Raw genomic sequence first — 24,004 nt, 5'->3', positions numbered from 1 at the left:
GACAAAAGAATTTGCCGATCTAGTTTCACTGCGCAGACACAACACATTTGCGCATGCGCTGGTTAACAGTTGTCATAGCAACAGATTTGCGCATTGCCGTATTAGTACTCGTGATGTTTTCTGCCACTTAATTATACCAAGTTGGCTTGCTTTCATGCAGTTATCGGTACTAGTTCTACTAGCCTTCATGTTTTGCGCTTTTCTGGAGATCTTGATGTCATCGAATAGGTAACGTCAACTATTCCATACCAACGTGTGTTACTTGGGGTGTACGCTTATACGTATCTGTATTTATAAAGCAATGGCATAATATCTGGTGATATTTTTACATATCGGCAAATGAATTAACGCTTCAACCAAACAGTTTGAACGTCGGAGTATAGTTAAAGCATTACGTTGACTTTTCCATAGTCGGGTACTGTCTTATACCATCACTTAACAACCTAATTTTGATGAAGCTGTATTACAGGACTAATTGGATATGTTTCTATAGATTGACGTTCATAATCAACTGATAGTGGTTTGGTTAATTTCAAATCTCTGGGACATGCTGAATATTTATGACACTGCGTTCCTTTTACATCCCGAAATCATCTTCCTCTGTCTTCAGCGAAGCATTATATTTTTGGCGGTTTTTGTCGATGCAACTGGATCAGAACATTTAGCCATGTGCGAATAACACTGCCTATAATCGCATATCAGTCCCATCTGGAAAATCGTCGTGTTGAGAAAACAGCGCTTAAAGATATTTTTCTTGTTTTGGGTATTTCACCCGTTTGGGGTGAATTATTCTTATTTTTTCGACATAATGCATTGAAATAGACCTTAATCATCACTTTTTCATCAAAGAAATGCATTTTTCGTGAAAATTACAATGAAAAATAGAGACGAGACTGATATGCGATTATTTAGGCCATCGAGTAGCAAAATAATCGCATACCAGTCTCACTTTCAACCGCTATGTGTAAGAGTAGTCATATATTTCTCAAGTATTTTGAATATGGGCAGACGTTTATGGCCGCAGACAGCTTCTATGCTGCATGAAAAATGGGGGAGACGTCCACCCATTACTTACCCCAACTTTAAGGTCATCTTAGAACTAGCAAAATATAAGGTTGGAGTCTTAGATATGCTACTGAATAATTTCCTTTTTTACGTCTTCAGTGTTTCGCAATACGTGCTGAATAAAATTATTCCGCATTAGCCCGTGCATTTAGCAGATTGGAAAAGCGGTATTGAGAAAGGGAAGTTTCCAATTTCATTACAATAGTGACTTGAAGGAAGAGGACGGCGATGAAAAGAGGTACAAGCTGTTTTTAGCTAAGCAACTAAAAACGATTTCTTCTGAGTTCTGACAATTTGTGTGTGTTTGAAACAACCTTGCATTATTTAATTATTTGATGATTTTTCAACAGTAAAAAGCTTGAAAAACAGCACCAAATATTTGCTATATGGATTGAAGAAAAAACTATGGCCATACTTAGGAAAAACATTTGGTGGAACTGATATGTGATTTTTTTTAAGATGGGACAATTTGACCTCACATTTTTTTCCGACATTTTCAAATAAAACATACTTTTTGTTTTATTTAAATGTGTCGAACCACCGTGCAAATATTGTTTGTTTTTAGAAACTTTAACATGTCAAATTTGGTTCCATTTACTTGATTAGTTTTCGAGATGTACAGAAATTTGTGTTTCATTTGTATGGGACCCCTCCCTTCTAGAATAGGGAGGGGTCTCAGACTATCTTAGTCACCTTTCCCAACCCCTAAAATTCTCATTACAGTCCAACCTGTTATTGTGCGACTGTTTTTTGTGAGAAATTTTTTTGTGCGACTTTTTTATACGATTATTTTTTTTTGTGTAACTGTTTTTGTGCTATTTTTTTTGTGCGGTATATGAAAAAGGACCACTTCCGACAACATTTTCAGCCATTTAATTTTTTCGATTCTTGGAATGAATTCCAACGCATTACAAAGGTGTTGCGTCCAAAAACTATTATTTGAGCCAGTTTTACGTAGAAAAAGTCACGAATTGCTTGCCTACGAAGGAAAGCGGTTGAAAGGATTAGTATGTTTAAAAAAGTTTCGTTTATCAAAAGTTTTAGTTAATTATCAAAATCGTTTATCAAAAGTTAGTTAAAAAGTTATTTTTAACTGAGAATTTTTTTTATGCGGTCCCTATCCACCGCATAAAAAAAAGTTTTTTTTAATAATGCTGTTGAAATATTGTTTTGTAGCTGCACGTGAAGTTTCAAATGATTTTTTATGCGATTTATTTTGTGCGGTCCCCATCCCTCGCACAAAAAAAGGTTTGACTGTATACAAAATTTCACGCCGATCGGTTCAGTAGTTTTCAAGTCTTAAGATCAGAGCTGCATTTTTATATATTTAGATAACAAATTGATTTTTTTCATGATTGGTAAATTTGACGGGTAGCTAAAATTTATTTTCAGATATCTCTGTGATAGCAGATTTTTAATTCTTCTGCTCATCAGAACCGAGACGTGAAACAAATTAGACTTGGATGATGATATGAAACCGAAAAACTCAGCCTCGTTTTGCAAAACCTGTATATGAAATTCTTTTGGCGGGGGCGCGAAGCTCTCTGTGCTTAGCAAATGGGGCCGCGGTGCTCTTTGCGTTTAGGGAACCACTGATCTAGTACAACCTTTTTGTCCGCTTCTATATAAAGCTGATCTTTCTAGCCTGAGTGAATAAAATATAAATATACAAAAAAATGGAAGATTTTGGGATTATGCTGTTGACTGGATCACTTGGAGAAAACTGGAAGAATCCAGTTTAAACTGGAACATTGGCATTGGCCGTGACGGCTCCCAGAAAAAGAAATCTTGGTGTAGCTCTACGACGTTTGTGTAAAGAGTATTTAAGAGTTTAATTTGGTTCAGCTACAAACAATTGAAGATTATTTCCATAGAAAATAATTCCTGCAATTTTCATGGTATAATTATGGTATACTTATCAGCACCATTTTCTTATTGCCTGGCGAGAATTTAAGAAAAAATTACAAATCGAATATTCCGATTCATTTTGATCGATTGGCTCATTCCCCTAACACAGACATCAAAAAAGTAGACGCCTGGCAGGAAAAATGATACAAAATGCAGATTCGCTATACTAATATTGTCATTTTGCGTCTGGTTACTGACGCGTACGGTTGTGCACGGTATCAATAGCAGTCATATTTGCTATCCTGTGTACTGATGAGTTAATTTGCGATTCTCACACCACGCGAAATTACATCGGCAACATAACTTTTTGTACAGCTTTGTAGAGAACTAATAATGCTTTGTAAAATATATATAAATAATGCTTTGTAAAAATTATAGAAAACGTGAGGAAAAACTGAAACGAGTTTGAGAGCGTTTCATGACATACATCCGTCTAAAAAAATAGTAGTGGAAAGTAGGTCACCTGTGGACAGTGCTCGGATTAGCATATTAAAAGTATGAGTAGGGAGTTATGGGCGAAACTATTATCGATGAGGTCATATAGGGGGAGTGGGTGATTGAAGAAAATTGATGATAGGAAGATTATTATCAAGAAATCGGAACCTAGAGTTAGAAATTTGAGAACTAAGAATAACAGTAATATAAAAAGGAAGGAAAAGAAGAATTCTAGGCTTGGACAGCCTAAGAGGAGAAAGCGTTGTTCTTTCCCATTTAGACCGCCGAGTTAGAAAGATCATATTAAAAAACCGAATCGAAGTTCATTTGTAGCAAACAAACGGGAATTATCAATCGTGATAATTAAGTAAAAATTGAGTTGAAGTAGAGAATTTCGGATTGTAATTTTAAATTTTATTTTTCCAGAGTTTGTTATCAGGTGAAAATAGTTAATTTATTAAAATCGTGAGTCGAGTGACAAAAGTAAAATTTTAACGAGTGAGTTTGTCCGTTTTGCTGTCGAGAATTTATTTTTAAATTGAATCAATTGTAGCTAGGGTATAGAAAAGGATAGGAAGTGAGTCGTGAAATAAGAACAAAGATATCTGACAAAGCAGGTAATGCAGGTTTTTTTATTTGAAATACTGTGTGTTCATGGGGTTTTTTCGGTTCGATAGGAGCCACGTGGTGGCTTCCCGCTGTTGGAAATCCAGTTCTGGATCGCATCCATTTTTATTGCAGCCACAGACATCCCGGCATTGAAAATTGGCTCGGCCGCACTACCGCTGGCAAGCTATCGGATCGGTGGACCTGGGTGATCCCCCAAGTGTGCCTATCGCCTCGAGGTTGCGTACCTCTATAGGTGCATTTGGAGAGCGTTGGTCATCGTGCAGCATCTCGGCATCGCGAGCACCACTTGCCATTACAGTGGTTGCAACACACCGCGAGCGTGTCTATCTGGGGAAAGAATTCCCAACGCCAGTGAGATCCCCCCGACTCCCGCCAAACTGAAGGAAGCCTTCCGAAGGTCCCGATCCTCGAACGGACGACGCCGTTTGTCGTCGGTCCGTCAGCAGAGTCCGCCATCGCACAGTGGGGAATCGCTGGCCATCAGCCAAAAAAATTTTTTTTCGTTAGCTGTTTCATAATATTTTTTCTTTATTGCTATAACATTCGAGTGTCTAAATCCAAAATTTGGGCGCAATGTCATGTAATCTGAATTTTTTATGACTTTTCAAAGCTTGGCGAACTGATGTTTTTTGTCTTTTTATTGAAAAAAAGTACATTACTTTGAAACGCTCTGTAGCTTCATTGATAGCTTGGATTTTTTTGACGTCAAAGAAAAAGTTGTTGTAAATATTGTGCAAAATAAACCCTTTTCATTAGATATTGTAAAACTTGGTCATAGTAGGCCTGACAATAGAAAAAAATTTAAAAAAAACGTGATTTTTTTGTAGAAAAGTAGCTTAAAAGTTAAGTTGCCGCAGTTTGCCACAGTTGTGACTACATTCAAAATTTAGGTAAAAACGTAAGCTTTCAAATGCATACTGTCCGCTGCTGCGCAAAACTGCGCAAATTGTCACTTTAGTGAAAAAAACGATAGCAGTTTTTTTCATTTTTTTTTTTTTTGAGTTTGAAATTTCATCCAGGATTAATTTTAATCATAACCATGATACCCCATTAATGGAAATTTATGATATCGAACTCAATCCGTAAGAAAAAAATAAAAATTTGGGCGAAAATTACAAAATTTATCAATTAAAAGTAATAGAATTTGTGTTAAATAAGAAAATAGGAAAATCTTTATGAAACTTTTAATTATGTCAAACTTTATCACTTTCTGCAAATTTAAAACAATATTAAAAACATTGAGCCCTTTTCAATTTATGATCATGAAATTCGCTAAACTGATTGATATGTTAAATACTAGCAGGAAATTCATACCATCAAACTCCGGCTAACAATAGCTCGATTGAAGATTGCTTTTGCTTCGCACTCGTTGGCATACAAAAGTAAAGCACACATTTTGCTTTATGCGAAAAAAAAAACAAAGAACAGTCGTCGCCCTCCACATTTTTTCGTATTCATTTAGAACGTTGTGTCATTCCAGTGTCTTGGTTTTCAAATTCATAAATTAATTCAATTTTATTATGGAGCCTTCAATTTCAGCGGCACTACCTAATTCAATGTCTAGTAAGTTGTCAATTCATGGTGTTATACATGTATTTAAATGTCCTCTTTCAACCATAGAAACCGGATTAGGGTGATAACATATATATGAATCAATGAAACATCGAAAATTACTAGAAGAAATGAAAATTGCAGTGAAAGACATTTTTCCTGCTGATAAGTATAATGAACTTCAAATTTTCTGGAAATAATTCAAACGAGATTTAAGCGATCACAGCGGAAAATGATGATGCTGATGATGATTTTTCCAATTTGTAATTGGTTTGTATTACTTATGTTGTTTTAGTTTATTAAAAAAATATATATATATTTAGGCAAAATTTGTTTAGTTCGAGGGGTCGTCCATAAATTACGTATTTTTTCAATGGGGAAGATGCCCGGTGGCACAACTTGTGGTCAAAGATTATATAATTCTATAAAAAAGGACTAAAGTGCCAAAAAATATTAAAAATTGGATTTTGTGCTTTATGGACGACCCCAAACAAAAAATTGATGTCAAATTCGTGTTCAGCGCCCCGAAATTATGTAAATACCAAGTTTTTGTCGCATTTATCGACACTTTTTTTGCTTGGCCAGCCTTTGTATGGAGTCGCCCCACTGTGCATCGCCCTCATAGCCGCGTCGCTCGAAACGGCATCGGCGCCAACGCCGAGCAACTATTCGACAGCCAGCACTGCCAGTTTTTGCCTACCTGGCCGCACCAGCATCACTCGACGGCCGTCGCAAACCACCGCTGGGGTGGTTAGAACGCCACTCTGAAGAGAGAACCCGTGAGTACAATACCCCACCCACAAACACACACCGGAGAACCTGTAAAAACGTAGTAAAGGGAAAACTGAGTAGTTAGGAAAAACGACTCACGCAGTAGATGAAACAGTGACGTCACACAAAGGGCACTAAGAAACAACCAGACCGATCGTCCCTGTTGGCTAGCGAATACGCTCCGGGAGATCGGCTGATTGTTCCTTAGAGGGACCAGGAAGATAGGAGAAAAAGGGGGTTAGGAGAGTAAGAAAAAACCAAATTCACATCAAATCCCAAACTTTGGAAAAACTTACAAAAACATTTTTTGTTGTTTTCAACGTTCGAACTTGGTTGCTACCAGTTAACTTCACGCATATAAAAGGGAAATAGAAGATAGAATTTGGGAAGGAATTTTATTAGGAGTGTTTATACGTTTAGGAAGTTGAAAGAAATCTGGTTTTGGGAAGGACTTGGGAAATTGGAGTTGGAGGAAAACACCTGAGGGTGGATCCTGCGGTGAGACTGGGGAATAAAAGCAAGCCAGGGCAAACCGATCTGAAATTCTTGACAGACGACTTGTCGTCTGGCGCATAAGTCGGGTATTTAGAGGTCTTACCGGGATCCTCCTTACAAAACATGCAATCCATTCCCCAAGGAAAGAATTCAATTTTTACAGTTAAGTACCAATTTCTTGTTAACTACAAGTACAAGTGCTACAAACCACGTTCCAAATAGAAGTTCGATCTATTCTTGAGCTATTTTATAATCATGATACAGTTCAAAATTCCTTGTACAATTGTTAGAATAGATACAACAGTCCAGTGACGCCATATGGCATTGCCTCAGTTTTTTTTATTGAAACCTAGAAGACATAAATTTTGCCCCCGAAAATGATTGGTTTTAAAAACTTTTAGTAGTGACCATTAGAATGATTTCTAATTGTCCATTTCGCGAAGCTAATAATAATTTTGAACAGCGAATCTGAATCTCAGGCACCCGTAACTAAGATACTGAAAGTACTCAATTATGGCTGTGCATAATTTCATTGACATACGAATAAAGTCTTGTGTAAGTCGTACAATCTGCAGTTTCTCGTGTGAAGGTCAGCCGAGCATGATGCATCAAACTGCGAAAAACAGCCGGCCACAGTGGCGAAAAGCCATTTAAACTGTTGACGGAGCAACACTGCTGCGTTACGGATGACGAGAAATACGTGAACTTCAAGCTGATTTCGGGAAAAATAAGTTGATGTACCTAGCAGAGAAGTAAGGAAACATAAATTCTTCGAAATTCAATAATATGGCGTGGAAAACGCACCAAATTTAATTCCATCAATTGTGTATTTAGAATAGTGTATTTAGAAGAAAGTTTTCAAAAGCGACTTATTCCTCTCCTACGATTTTCTGGCCGTCTTTGGCTTCCGGTTATTACGCAAAGAACGTAATTTGTTTTGTTCATTTTTCCACCTACACAATCTCTTGGATACGGTTGGTTGGTTAGCACTTGAAATTTAACATAACATAACAAGAAGCAAATGTTTCTGGTTGATTTTAATTGCCCGAGATAAATATTTCTCTCCATTCTAACGGCTTGTTAAACAATTATCGTACCAGATACTACCTGCTCGGATAATTTTAATTATAAAGTTCTTTTAAAACAAATACATTAGCAGCCGGAAGACTTTTTCCCTACATCTAGCACTAGCGTAGCGAGTCCAACGAACGATACTCCCACAAGCACCTCAGGCCAGATTCCGGGAACCGAAGAAAAATAGAGAGCCTAACGACACCAACTCTTTCTCGTTCAATTCAAAGTTCATGTCGTCGTACGCCACTTTCCAACTCATGCATACGATGAATATTTAATCAGTACTCACCTGCCAGGAGTAACAAATGGCCCATTCAGCAAGCTCTCTTCCGGCAGCCAGCAAACGGAACAAAAAATTCCCTATTCTTCCCCAAACACGGCTAACTTAAATTACTCAAATTACCATTATAAATTGAACATATACTAACATCTCAACAAAACGTTCGCTAATGTAATCCCCGCTTGAAGGGTAATTGTTTTGTAGACTGCTAGGGAGAAAAAAAAAAACAAAACAAAACTGGATCAGTTACCGTGTTCCCACAGTGCGTATCAAAGGAGCAGGAAAGTTGTGTACATCCTTAGGAAACACCTTCAGTACAGACAGAAAGATTCTCACTCCCGCCGCCGCTTGGCTGCAGAGGATTTCATCTACTTGCACTGGCAGCCAGGAGACGTTGGAACTACTTGCGACCTTTCTGTACTAGCTCAGTTCGCACGGAATGCAAGTAATATAAGAAGAGTTGCTCATAAATCATCCCTGTTTCGGATATCTTGGGGTAAAGAAGGATTTGGGTGGAACCCAGCGAAGGTAGATTTAGCCTCCATCAATTACGTCTGTAGCTGCTGCGTGGGATGATATTGCTACTACACTCATAACCGTGCGCTGCACGGAGATGGTTTATGGAGTTGTAATGTATTGAAATTTTCAGTTTGCTAAAACAGATAAAATAAAACAAAGCAATTCGGTAAATAGTCAGTAACCAGCCAGAGATATCCTGTCGGCATAGGACTATTTAAGTCAGTGTCCGTTATGAATGAACATCTCCAACACCGTATGTGTTGAATGCAGTACTTTGTACCGGCATGGGGGAATAGAAGTTCCAGTTGAATGACCAAACCAATCCATGCTGTTTGCCGAACAGAGTGGAAACAAAGTTATCCTACCGTACTGCAGTGGCTTAGCAAAGTACAAAAAATACTATTTCTTTTGCAGCCAAAGAAGACCCATAAAAAAGTCCGTTCGTACGGGGTTTATCCGCACTCCAGTAAAAGAACGATTTTTTCTGTTTCTTTGATAATTCAACTAAAGTGTATATTTTAACTATCAGGTGTTCACTTCTAGCTAGGGACCCGCTTCAGATTCCAGTAAATGGCAGCATCGATTATGCTGGTACCGCGAATAAAATCCACCGCCACGATGTTCGCCGTGGGACCAAGCTCTTCAAAGTACCATTTGGTCGCGGGACGATTTACCGCATCCGCCATCTTGCGTAGACCTCCGTACCGGTCGGTTATCACACTCCACGGATCCGGCGTCAGTTCGGCCATATCGGTAACCGGTCGGGCCGAGTAGCTAAAAACATGGCGCTTATGAATTCTAAACAGAAAACTCTTCAGGGCTTCCACACTCTGCACGTCACCCCACTTCTGCTCGGTCGATCGCCAAACCAAATGCGGGAAAGATCTTATCGCGTACTCATGATCGTAGCAGAGAATGACCGTTCTGTTTCCAGCCCAAATTTCCTCCAGCGATGCACCCCAACCGAGAGACGAATCTGCCATCACATCGGCTAGCGAATCATTCAATAGATGTATCAACTTTTCGTGAATGCTGTAATCTTTCCCAAACCCGATCGGGAACTCTTGGACGTCCAGAATGATAATCTCATTCGTCTCCATAGCGTAATCCCTCACCTGGCGGAGAATGTTCCCCAGTGGATGGAGTCGAGAAATGCCGTGGTTTGCCCAAAATGGAGGATTCGTCGATCGATAGTAGCCAACGCGAAGATCAATATAACGAACCCCCAGCAGCAACTGCTGACGAATATCGTCATCCTGGGTCAGTGTGTATTTCGTGACTATATTTTCCTGATTTTGGTGGTTGAAGTTTTTCTTGTAGGACGCCGAATCGTGCGTGCCCGGTATAAAAAGTTCCCGCATCCGAAACTGGCCAAGATGCGAGCGGAGATCGTTCATCCACGTCGGGTACAGTTTCATACAGTGCTCGGAACGGACCGTTCCATTCTCGTTGATGAAGTACGCGTAATAACCGTAGCAGGTGGTGGTGATGTCGACTCGCTCCATCAGATCTCGGTTGAAGATAATATCTATAAGCACGAAAACAAGGGAAGTGAATCAACAATGAGACTGTCGTCGTCGTGGAATATACCGGCTTCTGAACTATAAATTAGATGAGTCACAGCACGTTGGTTGAAAATGAATCATTAAAAACCAATCTAAATTTACACTTCACGTGATAAAAAGGTTCAAAACAGTACAAGGGCAAACAAAATGTGATGGACCAGATAAACCGAACAAACTGTGCAACATAATTACGAACTGTGTACTAATTAAAAATTGTTTATCGGCCAAGCGAGCGAACCAACCATTTTGCAAACAATCAAACAAATTACATAAAAAATCCCGCACCGCCGAAGGCAACGAAGGGACGAACCGAAAATGATTGTAAAAAAATTGCACTCCCAATCAGGTCAATCATTCCGAAGAGGTCGCTCGGAATCGTAGTTAATATTCAGTGCAAATGAAATTATCAGTACGCAGAGATCCTGAACGAAAATTGGGTAGAAATTAAAAATTGCATCAGAGAGATGGGGAAAAGGAATAAAAAAAAGCTAGCGAGCGGAAGGACGGCTTTTTTGCTACCCACTCAAGCGCTTGGAAAGGTATAAATTTTTAAAACTCTCTGACGCAGATGAGGTCTGCCCTTAGGCAAAGCGTTTACTTGAGCTCTGTTAGTTAGGTGCCCCTTTAAAGCGGCTGTAATTTGATTATTTTTGTCAGTTATTAAAGCTCCGGAAAACTTACGTAGACTATGCAGAGTGTTTGAAGAAATAATCGAATTATTGGGGAAGTGCGCAGTTTACTAACGACCAGTAACCTCACACATTTCATTATAAGGCAGCTTAATTTTCACGGGTTCAGTTTCAGTTTTTCTCGTGAATTTTAGTATTATCAAACGGTTTGGTAGACTTTTTTCTCCAGAATGCGACATTTTTAAATAATTTTTTTTTGTTAAACTGTTATGTTGAGAAAGCTTGCAGTGATGATGGTAAAGGTTTAGTTTGGAAAGTTAAAAGAGTGAATCGACGAAATACCTATTTAATTCTATTTTTTTTAATTGATGCTTAAAAAATAACATAATGAAACACAAATATTGATAAAATTATAAAAATAATTGAAAACAAGTTTTAAAAAATTATGCAGACGATGAAAACAAAATAAAATTTTGATGAACGATTTTTGATAAACAATTTTACTGAACGATTTCAATAAACTATTTCAACGAAAAATTTTGATGAATGATTTTGATGAACGACTTAAATTAACGATTTTGATGAACTTTTTCAACGAACGGATTAGTTTCATAAAAAATAAAATAAGTATTGGAAAATTCTAAAAGTATTAAAAAACCAATAATGGGAACTGAAAAAAATTATAGGATGACACGTAACTATCGAAAAAAATTAAGAAGGTTTGTAATAAACGAATAAATTACAAGAAAATATTTGGAAAAAGAAAAAAGTACTAACAAATAATAAACAACCAAAAGGCAGAAAAGGTACAAACGACCAAAAAGTGGGACAAATGAATCTAAACAAAGGTCCAAATAAAGATCTAAATTGGAAAACAACTAAGCGAAATACATACAAAGAGGTAAAATCCAAAAAGACACTAATGTCAACATATGAAAAGTTTTAACAAAAAGGTCAGATAAGGTTCGATATAAGATATAAACAGGAAAAAGCGTAAAGACGAATCAAAAGAGGTTTGAAGAGAAAAAAGGTAAGGTTTCTGAAGGAAGTCTGAAATAAATACAAAAAAACTAAACACAAGTCTGTAATAGATAACAAAAACAACGAAGTCGAATAACATCCGAACAGAGATAAAGAAAGGTGAAAAAATAAAACAAATGAGAGAACAAACAAATCAGTTTAAGTCCAAATTAACAAATATAAAAAATATCACAAAAATACATCCAGAGGTCAAATATAAGTGAAAAGGGTAAAACAGGAAAAACTAAAGTTAAGATAAGGCCAAAACTAAGAGTAACAATGGTCATAAACTCATGAAAATTGAAATAAGCTCAAAACGAGTTCAAATGAGATTTGCAAAAAAATAGAAAAAATTTAAAAGCAATCATAACAAGTAAATAAATTAAAAAAGGACTAAAATGTGTAAAATCAAAAAGAAGATGAAACAATATCAGTAAAGTGGCAAAAACAATTGAAAAATTCTAAAAAAATAACAACAAAGATTGCAAAAAAAGGTCTCAAATGACAAAACTTTAATACTAGAAAGCAACAAATAAGCCTATAACAAGTTTCAAAAAAGTCTAAAACTGCTTGAATTAAAACGATATTGCAAAACAGATAAAAATGCGGATACAAAAATATAAAAGCGGTGTGAAGTCAAAAGGAAAAGAAGTTAATAATCAAAATAGTCGAGAAAAAAAAAACAAACCAACAAGATCAAAAAGTGTTGAAAATAAAAAACCAACCAACAACCAACAAAAATAGGTCCCAAAGACGATAGTGAAGAAGTTATGAATGATGAAAAAGAAACCAAACAGATCAACAAGGGGTCAACAGAGGTCCGAATTGAAAGAAAAATTGACAATAAAAACAGGGTTAAAAGAAAGGGGAGCATTCAATAGAGGCTCAGAAAGAGATTTGAAAGAAATAAGAAGAAACCTTAAGGGGTAATATCTATCAGAAAAAAAAATTTTTTTTTCATATGCCTAAATCATGCTAAAACTATCCAAGAATCAAAATCTACATCGCCCAAGTACAGATCTAAACTCAAAGTTTGTTTAAATCAATTTTTACCGAACAACTCTTATACTCCAAAATCACATTTTTCGTTTAATTTGGCGATACTCGTTTTTCTTTTTATTTCGAGGCTTTGTTAATTAGCAGAAGTTACCTACGATTGTTATCGTGTTTCAAATTTGGAGTATAGAGGTCGCTGCATCAAGTTTCGACCGTTATAGCATCTCTACAACACGTGTTCACTCACAATTTCCCTTTGTTTAGTCGATCAGCCGTTCTCGTTGTGTACATTCTTTGTTTGAGTTTTTTTTATACTTTTTACCTGTAAATTATAGTTCAAGTTGAAGTTTGAAAAAATGCTATTTTTACTTGAATTAAAACGACGTCAAAAATGTTAGAAAGGGATTCCAAATCAAGAGTAGGACCAAAAAAGTTTAAAATGAAAATGAAGTCAAAAAGCGGAAGATCTCATTGAAAAAAGTCAATAAAAAACAAAAAATAAAAACAACAAGATCAAAAAGAGTTGAAAGCAAAACCACAAATCAAAAAGAAAGCAGAAAAATTCTAAAATAAGTCCAAAAAAAGATCATAAAAAAGTGGAAAGGAGCCAAAAGTGAATAAAGATAATCCAGGAGAATTGAAATAAAATCAAAATAGATCGAAAAGATACTTGTAAGGAGATGAACTAATCAAAATATTAAGAGCCAGTTCGCGAGAGGCGCAACCGCATGTTGTTTTGATGTTCTCCGATTGGGCTGAAATTTTCAGCGTTTGTTAGTCTATTCAAGGTACGAAGTTTTGCAAAATTTCAATTTTTTTCTTTGAGGTTAAGTGGGGTAAAATGGACCTTGGAAATGATATGTCCAAAAACGTCCAAATTCTAAAAACTGCAATAACTCCTGCTAGACTTGATGGATTTTTCCAAAAATTTGTGGTATTATTCTAAATTAAGAGTACTTCAAAACGCATGGTAACAATATAGGGTAAAGGGGTAAATTGACGAAAAAACACGCATTTTTCTTTTAAAAATTGTCAATTTTCAGGGTCATCCTACTCACTTCAACATCACTAGAAAAAATATCTGAATATGGCGTTTAGTAGAGCAACTCAAGAGCTTTGATGTCATGTATAAGCCAAGTGTGCCAAATGGGGTAAAACGGCCCTAGAAGGTTTTTTTAAAAAAAACTGTCAAAATCACTAAAATCACTTCAGTTCCTGCTAGACTTAAAAGATTTTACTTAAAATTTGGATTATCACTGCACCTTACCAGAACTACCTACTTTACCAGAAGATACGCAATTTTGGGTAAAACGTTCCTTGAAGATTTTTTTTTCGAAAAATGCCGTCAAAACCACTAAAACTGCAAGAACTCGGGTTAGACTTGATAAATTTATTGAAATTTTAGATTATAACTCTAGTTAGATACGAACTTAAGGGTAAGATGACAAAATGACAAATAGATTTACATGACGAAAAAAAAAAAAATTTCTTGGAAAATACTTGGCGAATTTGGGTGCTATTTCCTCAAAGTCCAAAACCCGAAGTTAGCATTTTATAAAACAACTAAAGAGCTTTTATTTGATTACAGATGCATCATTTGGAAACTGACTAAAAAGGACTGAACTTTTTCTTGACTTTTTCACTAGGTTTCAAGAATACATTAAACCCTGTAAAAGCCAATATCGATGAGACGGTTGCTGAAAGACTGCAATATTTCGAGTTTTGTTAAAGCAAATGACATAAGTTATGGTTTGAGTTTCATGTTCATCTTTTTTAATTTGATTGTTTTTAAATTTAATTTAAATTTTTTTGATTTGACTATTTTTAACTTAATTGTCATCGGTCTCATTCTTCGCTTTTTCCAGAGTGTTGACTAAAAAAATCATGTAACTCTGGTGTATCACCAAAAATGTATCAACATGTATAATTGTATCAACAAAAATGAACAATCATTTTGAGAAATCACGACTTCGAACATTAATGCTTAACAATTTTTACTCATGATATTCTTCAACGTTCATCAAAGCACCATTTTCCTTTACGCTTAGTTTTGCATACATAACTATTGCAGAGAATCGTGCAAATAACGAATTTATTTACTCCACGGATAAGTAGGAACTCGGTTGAAATTATTTATTTTCGCGACCATCATGTCGATAATATTTTTTACCTTGTTTGAAGCTTTTCGTGAAGTCATGGAAAACTTTAGTCCTTTTTAGTCACTTCCCAAAAGATGCAACTGGATATTATGCCAAATAAAAGCTTTGTAGTTGTTTATAAAATGCTAACTTCTGGTTCTGGACCTTTTCTGTAGAAAAAATAGCACCCCGAAAACCGCTAAGTATTTCTCAAGAAAAATATTTATTTTCGTTGTGTAAATCTATTTGTCATTTTTGTCATCTTGCCTTTAAGTTCGTATTAACTTAGAGTAATTATCTCAATTTTCAGTAAATCTATCAAGTCTAACCCGAGTTCTTGCAGTATTGGTGATTTTGACGGCATTTTTCGAAAAAAAAATCTTCAAGGAACGTTTTACCCCAAATTGCGTATCTTCTGATAGAGTAGGTAGCTCTGGTAAGGTATAGTGATAATTCCAGTTTTTAGTAAAATATTTCAAGTCTAGCAGGACCTAAAGTGATTTTAGTGATTTTGACAGTTTTTTTAAAAAAACCTTCTAGGGCCGTTTTACCCCATTTGGCACACTTGGATCATACATGACATCAAAGCTCTTGAGTTGCTCTACAAAACGCCATATGCAGATATTTTTTCTAGCGATGTTGAAAAGAGTAGGATGACCCTGAAAATTGACAATTTTTAAAAGTAAAATGCGTGTTTTTTCGTCAATTTACCTCTTTACCCTATATTGTTACCATGCGTTTTGAAGTACTTTTAGTGTAGAATAATACCACAAATTTTTAGAAAAATCCATCAAGTCTAGCAGAAGTTATTGCACTTTTTAGTATTTGGACGTTTTGGGACATAACATTTTCAAGGGCCGTTTTACCCCACTTAACCTCAAAGAAAAAAATTGAAATTTTGCAAAACTTTCTACCTTGAATAGACAAACAAACGCTGAAAATTTCAGCCCAATCGGAGAATATCAAAACAACGTCCCTCAGAAAGGCGGTTGCGGCTCTCGCGAACTGGCTCTTAAAAAAATAATACAATTATCAAAATGATTTCATTAAAAAAATTTTAAAGAGATCAAATAGTGCATCTAAAAGAAACCAGAAAAACGAAAAGGAGTTCGAATGCCTAATTAAGAAACAAAGAGTCGAAAAAAGATCAAAAGGAAGTCAGACAACTTTGACAAGTAATAAAAAGGTGTAACAATTTGAAAACCTTCAAACACCGACTAAAATATATATGAGAAAACCAAGAGTGCGAAAAAGTGTCGAAAATAAATCGAAAAGAAGCTGTAAATTAAAAGAAAAGAAAATCTAACAAATAAAAAGAGGTCGCAAAGGATCGAAATTAAAGAAATAATTGACAAAAACAAAGATGAGAGAGGATCAAAAGCATTTAAAAGAGGTCAAAAACGTTCAGAGTGATGAAAAAATTAAAACAAATTTAAGGGAAGTCAAAAAATGAAGAAGTCAATGATAAAAGTAGTCAAGAGGAAAAAAACAAACCAACAAGATCAAAAAGCTTTGAAAAAGTCAGAGAGTAACCAGCAACCAATAGAAGTAAGTCCCAAAGTCGATAATGAAGAAGTTATAAATGATGAAAAGGAAACCAAACAGATCAACAAGAGGTCAACAGAAGTTCGAGTTGAAAGAAAAAATGGAAATAAAAACAGGGTTAAAAAAAGATGGACAGCAATCAAAATACAAAAGTGATTTGAAAGAAATAAGAAGAAGCCTTAACATAACAGCAAACCAAAAATCCGAAAAAATCAAAAAACGAGGTCAACATGAGAGAGAAATAAGAAAAATGATAAAAATTAGTCAAAAAGAAGTCAAAAGTATTTGAAAGAAAAAGAGATTAAAAAGAGATCTGAAGAAAGTTAAAAACAATTGTAAAAAAGTAAACAGAAGTAAGAAACGACGAAATCACAAATGTTTCTACTAAAAATTAAGACGTCAAAAAATCAAGAGAAAGAACAAAGAGGTCCAAAATAAAAAACTTCAAAAACTCAAGAAAAATATCGAATATGTAAAAAAACAGATAAAGACAAAATAATGCCAAAAAAGACCAACAAAGATTAAGATGAGGTAGAAGCTGAAAAAATTAAAGGTGAAAATGATTAAAGAGTAATCTACAAAAATTAAAATTGAAATGAGATTGAAAAGAAATTCAAAGTAAAAGTAGGAAAGCAATAAAACCGAATTTGAAATAAAGAATGAATTAAAATAAAACGACTAAAGTGCCAAAAAGAAAATCGAGAAGAATAAAACAAGTTCAGAATGCCATAAAATCTGATAAAAATCCCCAAAAAACCGTTGAAAATAGTTTATTACCACATAATTGAAACGACTTCAAACATATCAGAAACGGATTCCAAAACGAGATGTCAAAAATAATAGAAATGGATTTTGAATCAATAGGAGGACCGAAAAAGTTTAAAATGAACATAAAGTCAAAAAGCGAAACATCTCAATAAAAAAAGGATAAAAAAACAAACCAACAAGATCAAAAAGAGTTGAAAGCTAGACTACAAATCAGAAAGAAAGCAAAAAAACTCTAAAATAAGTCAAAAAAATCATAAAAGTGAAAAAGAAACCAAAAGTGGCTAAAGATAATCCAGGAGAAGTGAAATAAAATCAAAATGAATTCGATAAATACTCGTAAGGAGATGGGCTAATCAAAAGATGAAAAGAATTGGGAAATAATCAAAATGAGGTTGGAATAAGTTCGGATGTTCATTATAAAATTTTGAAAAGAGATCAAATAGTGCATCCACTATTGAAACCAGAAAAATGAAAAGGAGTTCGAAGGTATAATTAAGAAACAATGTGTCGAAAAAACTTTGACAAGTGATAAAAAAGGTGTAAAAATTTGAAAACCTGAAAACACAGACTAAAATAAATATTAGAAATCCAATAAGACATAAAAGTGTCGAAAATAAATCAAAAAGGAGCTGAAAATAAAAAGAAAAGAAAGTCCAACAAAAAAAGAGCTTGAAAAGGATCGGGCATTAAAGAAAAAATTGACAATAACAAAGATAAAAGAGGATCAAAAGCATTAAAAAAGCTCGAAAACGTTGAAAGTGATGAAAAAATTTAAATAAATTAAAAGAAATCATAACAAATAAAAAAAAACAAACAATAAATTAAATCGAAATATTCGAGGTCTATTTCGACTGTAACGATTTCAAATTTATGGTGTTTCGGCTTGCAGTCTTCTCTTAAAAAATCAAAACAGAAGTTTGTCTACTGTCCTACGTTTCGGCTGAGTGTATTTAGCCTTCTTCCGGGACCTATAATTCCCGGAAGAAGGCTAAATACACTCAGCCGAAACGTAGGACAGTAGACAAACTTCTGTTTTGATTTTTTAAGAGAAGACTGCAAGCCGAAACACCATAAATTTTAAATCGAAATAGAAAATGAGGGTGGACACAAATCAAAAAAAGACTAAAAGCATTCAAAAGAGGAAAAACAAATCCAAACGACATATTAGAAAATTTAAAAACGGAAATGAACACTTTAAAACAGAGGTTCGAAATATATAACAAAACTACAAAGTCTCGAAAAATTCGAAAAAATAATAGAAAATTATATGAGCTCCAAAATAAGGATTCCAATCGAAAAAAAAAATCAAAAAGAATCAAAAAATAAAAATAAAACATCCAAAGGTAAAACATAGGAAAAATGGGTAAAATAGGTTCAACAAATAATTAAATGAGGCCAAAACTGATAGAAATTAAGGTGAAATGGTCATAAAGTAGTTCACAAAAATTAAATATGCTCAAAATATGGTTAAAACAGACTCGAAAAAAGTCGAAAAACAAAATATAATCCCAAAAAGTGTAAAATGAGGAAGAAATTAAAATGAAATTAGTCAAGTGTCAAAAGTAGGATTATAAGAAAATTTAAAATTCATGAAAATACTGTAATTTTATAAAATGGTAAATGATTCTAAAAAAAACTGGAAAAAAGTCCAAAATGCTTGAATTTAAACGACATTAAACACATCAGAAAAAGATCAAAAGGTGAATCCGTAAAGTCCGTATAATAAGTTCCAAAAAAGATCATATACAAATGAGAAACGATGTCAAAAGAGAATCCAGAAAAAGTAAAATAATATCGAAATAAAGTCGAACTAATACTCAAAAGGAGAAAAATAAATCAAGAAATGAAAAATTAAAACCTGGTCGGAATGAGGTGGAAAAAGTTTGGAAAAGTTGATCACTTAGTAGTTCAAGAAAGAAATTGATAAAGGAGTTCAAAAGTATAACTAAAAACAAAAAGCAAGAAAGTGTTTAAAAGAGATCGAAAGTGTTGAAAAGAGATCAAAACTTTGAACAGATTTAAAAAAATTAAAAATAAAATAAAAATTATAACAAAAGCATCGAGAATAAATTAGAAAGATGCTGAAAAATCGAACGAAACCGTTTTTTTTTGTTTCGAAAAAGGTTCGAAATTGAAGTAAAGTTGACAAAAAATCATAAAAAAGATAAAAAAGGTTCATCATCAAGGATTAAAAAAAAAAGAAATAAACAAAAAAACACAATTACAGGTCGGACTCGATTATCCGGGGGCTCGATTATCCGGGGGCCCGATTATCCGGGGCTCGATTATCCGGAAAAAATGGTTCGATTATCCGGAGTATTTTTTTCTCCTATATTTATTTAATGCACTTTTGTTTTGGGAGTTTCGGGGTTGTTCAAAATTGTAACAACAATGCCCCGTTCTGTTTGGGTAGTTCGTTTTTAGCATTTTTCTCGTCGTTCCCTCAACCAATTCTTACTCAAAAATCTCCAAAAGCAGGGTATTATGGTTTCTAGTTGCCGATTAGGACAACCACTATTGTTCAACCGGTTTCGAATTTATGGCCGGAACATATTTCTGTAATATAATTGCCATGATCAATGCAGTACTTAGAACCAGAAGCTGGCCTGTTTCGGTGGTGTCCCGGATACTCCTAAATTATTGAACCAAAACTCATCAAGCGAAATCAATAACGATTTAAAATCCGCAAAGTAACCCATTAGTGGCCATATCGAGTGTCTAGATCGTTATAGGTCACTAAGGAAATAGATAAAAAATCATAAGTGTTGTCAAAATCGAACAGGGTCTGTATATGTAACACCTCAATTCTTCTTAATATTTAAGATAATAAAACAGATAAATTCCTAAATCAAATCAAAAATTATATTTTCTGGAAAATATTTCCTTTAATCTCTCAAAGCAAAAGCTGTCTTTCTAATGGTAGTTTTGATTTATTTTATTTGGTTTTTACATTTTTGAGATAATCAATATAACATAATTTATTATTACGTACATATGTATAACAGACGCCAACAAACAGTATAAAGACAATGTTTAATTTATTTCGTCGACACATGTATTGTGTACAACATACTCTAGTAGAAAACTCACTGTTCTAAATGAGAGATATTAAAAATTGAAAAATTAAAAATGGCTCGATTATCCGGAGGATTCGATTATCCGGAGCGAAATGTTTTTCAAAACTCCGGATAATCGAGTCCGACCTGTATAACAAATAATAAACAACCAAAAGGCAAAATTAATACGTAACAATCCAAAAAGCGTTCAAAAGAGGGGTCGAAAAAAGATAGGAACCGAAAATACGGCAAAAACAATGGAGGTGAAAAAAATTATAATGGGATCTAGAGGAAAAACAACACCGAATTTAAAAATCAAAACAGGAGTCTGAAATATACAAAATCATAAAAAAAAATTCGAACACAAAAAGTAGGTAAAAAATCATAAGGAAGAACGAAGAAAATACAAAATCATAAAAAAATTCAAACACAAAAAGTAGGTAACAAATCATAAGAAAGAACGAAGAAAATGAACTAAGGTCCAGTATAAAAAATTTCAACCTTTAAAAATTATTTTAAATGAAATCCAAGGATCAAAACTAAGTCCAAAGCATAAAACAGGTTCAACAGAGAATAAGATGAGTTCAAAATTGTTAAAAGCTAAGGTAAAAATGGTCATAGAGTAGTCCACAAAAATTTAAAAAGGCTCGAAAAAATTTGGAAATCAATCAAAACAATCAGTGAAGATATAAAATGTACCTAAAGGTGTAAAATCAAGTAAAAAATGAAAACGAAATGAGTAAAGTGTCAAAAAGAAGATGAAAAGAAAATAAAAAATATAATGAAAGTACTATAAAATAATAAATGTATCTATAAATAGTTCGGAAAAAGTCAAAAACTACTATAATTAAAATGACATTAAAAATATTAGTATAAAATATAAAATATTCCAAAAAGTATAGAATCATAATTAAGTCAAAAAGTGAAAAACAAGTCTTTCATCACTTTCAAGCAATAAGCCAAGGAAAAAACTAAATAAAAAACCAGATCAACAAGTGCCAAAAAAAAGATTAAAAAAAATCAAAGAAAAACCAAACACCTGTTCAAAAAGAATAATAGAAAAATAAAAGAAAAGTGCGAAGTGATGAAAAAGAAAACAAAATTAGCCAAGAAGGAATCTAGAAAAAGTAAAATCAAATCAAAATCGAGTCAGAACAGATAATCGAAAAGAAATACATAGAAAAAAGGAAACGAAAACAGAGAGTCCAAAGCTGTCCCGAAAAGTATGAAATCCACATTAAGCCAGACAATGGTTGGAAGGAACAATAAATCAATGGAAATTGCGAAAAAGCACAAAGAATGAATAATGATGATGAACAATTTCCTGATGATGATGGTGATGATGACAGTAATGAGAATGATGATGATTATAATGATGATGATAATTGACGATAATGGTCATGATGAAGATGAAACTGATAATGAAAATGTTGATGATAGGGTCTTGGCAGAACCTAACTTGAAGGCTTTATGTTCAGGAGTATTCATATGAGCAAAAAGTGTATATTTTAAAGTAAAGCATAGCCTTGGTGCTACATTCCGATTCGGCACTTGACCTTCTGTTAATTATACACAGACTTCGCAGCCAACTCTTAAATGTACACGACAACTACGGGGCTATCGCTATGATCCTACTGACATTAACAGTCTTTCCTGAGCCGAGACTCGAACCTACGACGACTGGTTTGTTAGGTTAGCATCGTACATTGAGACCAGCTGGTATTTGCATATTTTACAAACGAGAAAAAGTTATGTTGGCTACGATGAGAAATCACAGAAGTGACAGTCTAGAATTCTAACGAAATTTAAAACATTAGCCCCAGCGCCACTTCATTTGAAAGCTATAAAAATCCGACAGACCACACGAGAGCTAACGATTATCCAAACAATGAAATATTAGCATTATTCGCACAGACAAACAGTTTCAAGCACTCTTCGAACATCGTATTATGATATACTATCCATAAAATATTTGGGTAGAAAGTCTTGATTGCCTCTCTCGACTGCCTTTTAGCCTCAATCGATTTCAAATGTTTATCTAGTGAAGCAAACCCCAATAAAACATGAGTTATAGAGGGAATATCAAGCGGCCGGTTATTTAATCGCAGGGCGAAACTCACGCATCCCAACTGACTTCCCATCTCACCCGTCATCGTCCATCCGTTCTCGTACATCGGCTTAATGGCAAATAGCACTTCCTTCTTCCGCTCTCCGTACTCATCGCGAACGTCGTACTCCCAATCGATTTCCACCATTTGCGTGGTGGCAATCAACGGCTGTTCCGTTGACGACATCGTCACCCAATTCGTTCCATTGCGAGTTGCATCGTCGCCACTGCCGTCTTCTGTGCCCAACGAAACCACTGTACTGCCACCGTTCATCTCATCGCTTCGTGACAACTCCTCCTGTTGTGGTGTGTAATAAAACAGCTTCTGCTGAAAGCCACTGATGGGGAAATCTTCCGTCAACACGATGAATCCACCCGGGTCAACAAAGTTTCGCCAAGTCAGCTCCAGCGTTTGAAGGCGCGCGTTGACCGTGAGATAAAGGTCGGAGATGGTGGGCTCGTACACACGATCACCTGCGGCAAGAGACGAGTGAGAGCAATGAGCGGTGACTTAAAGTGGACTCATCTAGACTTTATGCTTAGTAGCTCTCCGTGAAAACTCACCAATAAACCGCTGCGCTTGGCCCAATTGAATAATCGCCACCAGCAGCAGTAGCATTCCTGGAGAAACCGCAAACTTTGGCCGTTCGCTTATTTTAACGCCCATTGTTATCACTAGTTTAGCGTAGGCGTCTTCAACATATCACACAGAAAACAAAATAACAATATCCGTGTTATCGCGTCACACGCAGCGGAAGCAAATCGCTATGAATATATATGTGCAAAATACCTATCAATTTCACACCCGCCCGGATGGTGGAACGCACCAACGAACAACAACGAACTAAGCAGCTAGCCTCGCGCGGAAACGTGCCGACAAACGACGATCCGCTCCCGGCCGACAGTGTCACCCAACTGATTAGTGTACGCTCTGAGCTGAGTGGAAGCACAGCTGCAGCTTCGCGGCGATCGCACTTCTCCGCGACACGTCGCGGCTTCTTGCTCACTGTCGAATGGCATGCGGAATCCGCATACGCGCGAACCGCTACCGGCGACTGGCATAACGACGGCGTGACTTATGCGCATTAGGTTGATTCAGTTTGGTTGAGAGGTGCGTCACTGGAGCTAGTATTGTCATTTTTCTGATGCTGCTAACTCGAATGATAGTTTTTATTTGGCTGTATTCCGATAGGGGTCTTTTTTATGTTTTATTCATATGGTCGGAAGCAACCAAATAAAACCATAGCCAAAAAACATTATCTCGAGTAAAAGTTGGCCGTGTACTGTATGCTAACCTACTACAGAGAATTTTTGTTTTGCGCTTGTTTCGGTTTGGTTCCTTTAAGTTCTTCTACGCTCCGACGAATTGAATATATCTTCTTGCTAAATTATGGATCATTTTTTTGTTGTACCAAGCTCGATGTTATTTGTAGCTGTTGGAGATCGCATAAA

The 24,004-nt window shown here is 35.2% G+C and overlaps 2 protein-coding genes across 12 annotated transcripts in view; one reads left to right on the top strand and one right to left on the bottom strand.

Annotated features, from left to right (window-relative positions):
• Positions 1–24,004, top strand: part of LOC129723681 (RNA binding protein fox-1 homolog 2-like) — a 523,296-nt gene that overhangs the window by 27,453 nt on the left and 471,839 nt on the right. The gene's annotated exons all lie outside the window — the stretch shown is intronic.
• On the bottom strand, positions 9,203–23,546 carry LOC129723683 (PI-PLC X domain-containing protein 1). The gene is made up of 4 exons (XM_055678045.1): positions 23,343–23,546; positions 23,117–23,245; positions 22,592–23,026; positions 9,203–10,256 (listed from the first exon to the last, which is right to left on the bottom strand). The coding sequence occupies exons 2-4, from the start codon at positions 23,217–23,219 to the stop codon at positions 9,268–9,270; spliced, it is 1,527 nt and encodes a 508-aa protein (XP_055534020.1). The 5' UTR covers positions 23,220–23,245; positions 23,343–23,546; the 3' UTR covers positions 9,203–9,267.

The sequence above is a fragment of the Wyeomyia smithii genome, chromosome 2 (genome assembly GCF_029784165.1).
Source record: "Wyeomyia smithii strain HCP4-BCI-WySm-NY-G18 chromosome 2, ASM2978416v1, whole genome shotgun sequence".
NCBI classification, from domain to species: domain Eukaryota; kingdom Metazoa; phylum Arthropoda; class Insecta; order Diptera; family Culicidae; genus Wyeomyia; species Wyeomyia smithii.
This window is presented reverse-complemented; position numbering and strand designations above follow the sequence as displayed.

What these genes read in the sequence shown, in the direction of transcription:
- LOC129723683 (XM_055678045.1), bottom strand. Translation starts at nt 23,219, where the DNA reads ATGGGCGTTAAAATAAGCGAACGGCCAAAGTTTGCGGTTTCTCCAGGA. An exon ending in CCAAGCGCAGCGGTTTATTG is followed by an intron (nt 23,027 to 23,116) that starts GTGAGTTTTCAC and finishes CTCTTGCCGCAG; the next exon opens with GTGATCGTGTGTACGAGCCC. An exon ending in GAACGGATGGACGATGACGG is followed by an intron (nt 10,257 to 22,591) that starts GTGAGATGGGAA and finishes TCGTGCTTATAG; the next exon opens with ATATTATCTTCAACCGAGAT.